We start from the raw sequence: 7,369 nt of genomic DNA, 5'->3' as shown, positions 1-7,369 counted from the left end.
TGAAATATAAGGAGGAGGCCGATTATTTAGTGCTTTAAAAACAAATTTAGACTTACTTTTAGCATTATTTTTAACTTAGATAGATAGATAGATATATAGATAGATAGATACTTCATTAATCCCAATGGGAAATTCACACACTCCAGCAGCAGCATATTGATAAAAAACAATATTAAATTAAACTTGATGGGCATCCAACGAATAGAGGCTAAGATATAAGTAACTGGTTTCCCTCTTGATTGAGGTGAGGACTCTGCCTGTTTTACAGAGAACTTAAGATATGTGGTGTTATTCAACGTTGTGCGAAGTTATTTCGGGTTCTTCCACTAAAGGTCTCCTAACCATTGACCATTTAGTTATATGTATATTCTTATAATATTAAAATGAGCATATCTCTATGTACTGGGATCGATACACAATAAAATTTTATGCAACATCAGAAAATCGGGTCATGATACTGCTCACACTAAAAGACAACCAACTGAAATGAAATCGCGTAGCGCAAAACCCCGTTCCTACTGCACGTGAAACGGTAGCCGATAAAGATGAAATTCGGGCCGACGTAGTGAATCAGTCGATCACAGCAAATCGGGTACAAAATCGCACGCAGGCATAACAATGCGACACAATTTAACATTTTCAAATCTCTCGCGCTCCTTCAGCACCAGCGCCTGATTTTAGCGTCATAATAACAGTTGCCTACTCTGACGTCAACAAATGGGACGGAACCGGAAGTTGTCTGAATGAGCCGAGGTGAAATGAATCATTTTGTTTTAGTTGGAGGACTGGGTGTTTAGGTTTTGCTGGTGTGAACCGAATTTTCACGCTGTTTCCGTTCTTTGCTTTGTGTTTACCATGGCCACTGCTTCGTCCGATTATACAGAGGCTTTAGAAAAAGAACTCATTTGTCCCATCTGTCTGGATTTCTTTGAGGACCCAGTTATTTTACAGTGTGGACACAACTTCTGCCGATACTGTATCCTCCTCCATTGGGAAGAGAACGGCAGTGACTACAGTGGATACCAGTGTCCGGAGTGCAGGAGGGTAAGATACGATACAGTGATGTTGCACAATGGAAGGGGACCTGCGTGGTGTTTTATTTACGATTGTGATTCGTGCTGACTCCGTTATACTTGCAAGCGCAGGATAGCGTACATGTATTTAGATGCATTTTTTAGCAGTTGGAAGGCAGGCGGGATTAATAACCTGTTCAAGAATTAAACGGAGTTGGAGGAAGGAACTGATCCGTCGCCCAAAGTTGCTTAAGGTCCACTGTTTTAATACGTATGCTCTTCTCCACTGTGCTTTTATTTTTACGTTAAGTTTGACATTACTGGCGTTTAAGGGTTCATTGGCCCTCAAGGTGTAGAGGTCGATGTTTCAGAAAATCATTTTTATAACTGAGATCAGTAAGGTGAGTTTGAATTGTTGCGTAAGTGGGATTTTGAAGACGGCGCATAATATTGCCAGTGACCGACTGACTTCTGCCCAGGAGATGTTGATGCCTTTAGAAAGCAAACAAGACTATTAAAGACTCCAGCCATCCTCCACTACTGCTTTTCTTACACCCCTTCTAACAAATAGTACAGGACTACTGGCACCCCCACCAGTAGATTTAGGGACAGTTTCTACCCCGAAGCAGTGAAGTTACTCAACAGCCACTTGCAATAAGAAAGAGTGTAACATTAAAAAAAAAAAACCCTGTGTGTGTATGAATATGTATTTGTTTATACATTCACTGCACAAATTATGTACACTTTCTTATCCATACAGTGATCTAACCTATCAGTCATGTGACGGCAGCATGGTGCAAAAAAATCATGTAAATACAGGTCAGGAGCTTCAGTTAATGTTCACATCAAACCCCGGGAAGGGGAGAAAATGTGATTTCAGTAGTTTCAACCATAGCATGATTGTTAATCCCAGATTGGCTGGTTTGAGTATGTCTGTAACTGTTGATCTCCTGGGATTCTCAAACACAACTGTCTCTCAGAGTTTACTCAGAGTGGTGAGAAAGACAAAAAGCATCCAGTGAGTGGCAGTTGACGCTGACGTCATCCTGCATTTGCTCGCTTCTTCAGCTTAAATGAACAGATAGCCTTCCTTAGAGAAAAGATGGAGAGTGAGTGCAAGGGCATGTCAGCGGCTGGCTTTAAGTGTCCCCCGCATCAACCAGCAGGCCACAGACACGTTATGTGGTGAGCAAGCGAACTTGCAGTTGACCTGGCAGCAGATAACCAGTTCATACCTGTTTTTAACAGTTTTTAGTGCACAGCGCAGTCAGGTGATCCCGGGGTCTCACAATATCGGTCTGTCTGTCTGTCTATCTCATTTAATCCTGCCAACTACTTTATCTATCTACACTAGGGGTTGTGCCCCCTACTTACTTCACTCGCCCACCCCACAGCCTCCACCCCTGGGGGCGCGCTTCACACTAGCCACTTCACATTTCTGCCACTCGTGTTGTGAAGGGGGGGATTGGGGGGCTGAACGTACGCTAAGGAAGGATCAGCTGCGTGATCTGCATGTCTCGCTGCGCGGCGATCATATAAAAGCCTGTATAGCAGCTGTCCTTTTGTCTCACTTCCTTGTCTCGTGGGATGTTAAAGTGTCTCTGAGAAATTGTTTGTAAGTAGGGCGTGACGTGCAAGAAGTCTCGCTTGACTTCAAAGTGTCTCCCCGAGGTGATCACGTCTCGACCCAAAATTTTTTTATATAATAGATACAGTGCATCCGGAAAGTATTCACAGCGCATCACTGTTTCCACATTTTGTTATGTTACAGCCTTATTCCAAAATGGATTAAATTCATTTTTTCCCTCAGAATTCTACACACAACACCCCATAATGACAATGTGAAAAAAGTTTACTTGAGATTTTTGCAAATTTATTAAAAATAAAAAAACTGAGAAATCCCATGTACATAAGTATTCACAGTCTTTGCTCAATACTTTGTCGATGCACCTTTGGCAGCGATTACAGCCTCAAGTCTTGTTGAATATGATGCCACAAGCTTGGCACACCTATCCTTGGCCAGTTTCGCCCATTCCTCTTTAGCTCCGTCAGGTTGGATGGGAAGCGTCGGTGCACAGCCATTTTAAGATCTCTCCAGAGATGTTCAATCGGATTCAAGTCTGGGCTCTGGCTGGGCCACTCAAGGACATTCACAGAGTTGTCCTGAAGCCACTCCTTTGATATCTTGGCTGTGTGCTTAGGGTCGTTGTCCTGCTGAAAGATGAACTGTCGCCCCAGTCTGAGGTCAAGAGCGCTCTGGAGCAGGTTTTCATCCAGGATGTCTCGAACATTGCTGCAGTCATCTTTCCCTTTATCCTGACTAGTCTCCCAGTCCCTGCTGCTGAAAAACATCCCCACAGCATGATGCTGCCACCACCATGCTTCACTGTAGGGATGGTGCCAGGTTTCCTCCAAACGTGACACCTGGCATTCACACCAGAGAGTTCAATCTTTGTCTCATCAGACCAGAGAATTTTCTTTCTCATGGTCTGAGAGTCCTTCAGGTGCCTTTTGGCAAACTCCAGGCGGGCTGCCATGTGCCTTTTACTAAAGAGTGGTTTCCGTCTGGCCACTCTACCATACAGGCCTGATTGGTCAATTGCTGCAGAGATGGTTGTCCTTCTGGAAGGTTCTCCTCTCTCCACAGAGGACCTCTGGAGCTCTGACAGAGTGACCATCGGGTTCTTGGTCACCTCCCTGACTAAGGCCCTTCTGCCCCGATTGCTCAGTTTAGATGGCCGGCCAGCTCTAGGAAGAGTCCTGGTGGTTTCGAACTTCTTCCACTTACGGATGATGGAGGCCACTGTGCTCATTGGGACCTTCAAAGCAGCAGAAATTTTTCTGTAACCTTCCCCAGATTTGTGCCTCAAGACAATCCTGTCTCAGAGGTCTACAGACAATTCCTTTGACTTCATGCTTGGTTTGTGCTCTGACATGAACTGTCAACTGTGGGACCTTATATAGACAGGTGTGTGCCTTTCCAAATCATGTCTAATCAACTGAATTTACCACAGGTGGACTCCAATTAAGCTGCAGAAACATCTCAAGGATGATCAGGGGAAACAGGATGCACCTGAGCTCAATTTTGAGGTTCACGGCAAAGGCTGTGAATACGTATGTACATGTGCTTTCTCAATTTTTTTATTTTTAATAAATTTGCAAAAACCTCAAGTAAACTTTTTTCGCATTGTCATTATGGGGTGTTGTGTGTAGAATTCTGAGGAAAAAAGTGAATTTAATCCATTTTGGAATAAGGCTGTAACATAACAAAATGTGGAAAAAGTGATGCGCTGTGAATACTTTCTGGATGCACTGTATCTATCTATATACACACACACACACACACACACACACTAGGGGTTGTGCCCCCTACTCACTTCACTCGCCCACGCCGCAGCCCCCACCCCTGGGGGCGCGCTTCACGCTAGCAACTTCACATTTCTGCTGCTCATGTTGTGAAAGGGGAGGCGGTTGGGGGGCTGAATGCACGTGAAGGACGAATCAGCTGCTGGCTATCTGCTGCCGTGCTGCGTGATCTGCATGTCTCGCTGCGCGACAATCATATAAAAGCCTGTACAGCAGCTGTCCTTTTGTCTCACTTCCTTGTCTTCGGGGACATTAAAGTGTCTACGAGAAATTGTTTGTAACGTGACGTGACGTGCAAGAAGTCTTGCGGGACTTCAAAGTGTCTCCCCGAGGTGATCACATCTCAACCGAAAATTTTTTTTATATACTAGATAGATATGTAATACAGTATCATATCAGATATATCTATGAGCTGCTTTTCACAACTGAGAGGACGTGGCAAATGTTTTCTATATAATGTATATATGTGTGTGGGTATGTTTGTTGTGTGCGTATTTTTGTTATATTATTTATGTATTGTCAACTTTTGAGGAGACATGCAAGTAAGAGTTTTAACCATTCACCAATACAGTTTTAACATATAGGATATCTCAGGCAAAGATGATGACCTTAAACCAAAGGGCCGATGGTTCACCACCCACCTTTTATTATTTGCATGATGGTACTAAGGGTGAAAAGATAGTCAAGTGTAATTTGTCTTGATTTCAGGATTTACTTCAACAAAGGCTGAAAGTACAGTATGTCTTTTAACATCCAGTGGAGACTGCATTGTAGATTCTGTTTTGAGGTATTACCACTAGAATCCCTGACGCTTACAATTTTTTTCGCTGTTCCTGACCTCCTTAAATTTTCCCGACATACACCAAGAAGCTCGTAGCTCCTTATCACTGCGCTAATAGGCTGCTTTTGTTTTGCAAATGTGCAGTTTCACAGAACGTACCCTGCTACACCCCCCAACCTTCACTCAGATGAAGGCGTTGATCGCCCTGCTGCAATCCTCACAGCTAAAGTCTGCGTTGAGGTGTTTATCTTGCAATGCGTTTGTAATGGAAATATATAGGTAATGAAATACCATGATTTGAAATACATACATCTGATGTGTGCTCTGTGTCTACAATGATCTGTGTAAATATAGAATGACAGAGGAAATGCAAGGCAAAAAATGCTGAACACACTGCTAAAACAGAAAATGTTTTCATATGGTAAAGTAATAATGACATAATTTTGATATGAAATGTCGAATGTGTGAAGCCCAAATATACAAGAAACACTTTTACAAAAGGTATAATAAAACAAGTATGCTTTTATTCAAGAGTAAAACCGAAGGAGGAGAAATTGCTCAACTGACATGTTGCTGAAGCCCAACTATCAGTCGGTTCAAAGTAAAAGACGTTCACATACGTGCGTGTTTGCACGTTTCATTTTCAACCAGTTGTCACTGAGGTAACACGACTCCATCACAGACCTGCACAGATGGCGCAGTGAATACGCTACGGTTTAGAAATGGTGAGGTAATAGGTTCAAATTCCCTGTCATCTTTGTATTTAGTGCTTTGAGTAGTGAGCTGGTATTATTATTGGTGCTTTGAGTAGTGAGCTGGTATTATTATTATTATTATCATGTAATAAAAACATACATTTGATGCAAGTTTATAACATCCTGTGTAAATTTATAGTACTTGTAAAAAATGTTACGTTTCCTCGCACACAGACATTCATATGAACATGTTATTTGAATGATTTTCTGACAATCTGTTGTGTTCTCTGGTAGGGCATTCCAGAGCTGTGGAGCAGCTACTGCAAAGACTCAGTCACCCATTGTACGAAGTTTGGTCATAGCGGGGACGAAGGCAGTAGGTATTTGGAAAATGGAGGTTTCTTGTAGTGGATTGTAATATAAGGAGTTCCGTAAGATATTCCGGAGCATTTCTGTGGATGCACTGGTGAGTCAACAAACAGAGTTTGTATTCAATACGGAGGTGAATAGGGTACCAATGAAGTGACTGATAAATTGGTGAAATGTGTTCATATTTCCGCACCTTCATCAGGATGCTTGCATCACAATTTTGAATTTGTTGGAGCTTTTGAAGGCTCTTGCTGGGGATCCCGATGAGGAGTGCATTACAATAGTCCAGTCTGGATGAGACAAAGGCATGAACCATCTTTTCAGCATCACAAAGGGAGAGTCAAGGACGGAGTTTGGTTATATTTCGGAAATGAAGGAATGCAATTTTACAAAGGTGATGGACATGTGTATTAAATGACAGATGGGAGTCTAACTTGACACCCAGATTTGTAACAGAAGGGGAGAGGGTAATGGTACGGTCAGAAAAGGAAATACAATTTACAGAGGAACGAATGTTGATGGGGGGGGTGCCATTAAAAGAGCTGTTCAGCTTGAGGAAGTTGACACTGCAGTGTCCGTTTGCTCAACAAGACATTCGCTTTTATTCCTTCAGTGCTAACTTTTACAAGTACCATAAATGTACACCGGCTGTTACAGACTCAAATCAAATGTATGGTTTTATTATATACTGTATTAGTAATAATAGCAGCTCACTACTGAAAATGGTAAATGCAAGGAGGGCCCAGGATTTAACCCGCAACCTCTTGATTATGAGACAGCAGGTCTTACCTCTGAACCAGCCAAGCAGACGCGTCTACTTCCTATCAATTGATAGTTGGGCTTCAGTTTTTATACATTACAAGTAACATGTACATTGAACAATTTATTTTTCTTTGGTTATATTCTTGAATAAAAGCACATTTGTTTTGTTTTACCTTTTGTGAAAGTGTTTATTTGATATTTGGACTTCAGTCTTCACACATTATACATTTCACCTTATCATTTTATCAATTACTATAACATGAAAAATAGTTTCTGTTTTAGTTACAGTGGTGTGAAAAACTATTTGCCCCCTTCCTGATTTCTTATTCTTTTGCATGTTTGTCACACAAAATGTTTCTGATCATCAAACACATTTAACCATT

General features: G+C 42.0%; 1 protein-coding gene across 1 annotated transcript in view; it reads left to right on the top strand.

Moving 5' to 3' along the window:
- Nucleotides 1-720: 720 nt before the first annotated feature.
- trim47 (tripartite motif containing 47) overlaps nucleotides 721-7,369 on the top strand; it is a 52,593-nt gene continuing 45,944 nt past the window's right edge. Inside the window, exon 1 of the mRNA XM_028799268.2 lies at nucleotides 721-1,044. Coding sequence (XP_028655101.1) covers nucleotides 856-1,044 — 189 coding nt within the window. The 5' untranslated portion in view covers nucleotides 721-855. The remainder of the gene's footprint in view (nucleotides 1,045-7,369) is intronic.

This window comes from Erpetoichthys calabaricus, chromosome 4 (assembly GCF_900747795.2).
Source record: "Erpetoichthys calabaricus chromosome 4, fErpCal1.3, whole genome shotgun sequence".
Lineage (NCBI taxonomy): Eukaryota > Metazoa > Chordata > Cladistia > Polypteriformes > Polypteridae > Erpetoichthys > Erpetoichthys calabaricus.
The sequence above is the reverse complement of the archived record's forward strand: the minus strand, read 5'-3'. Positions and strand labels throughout refer to the sequence as shown.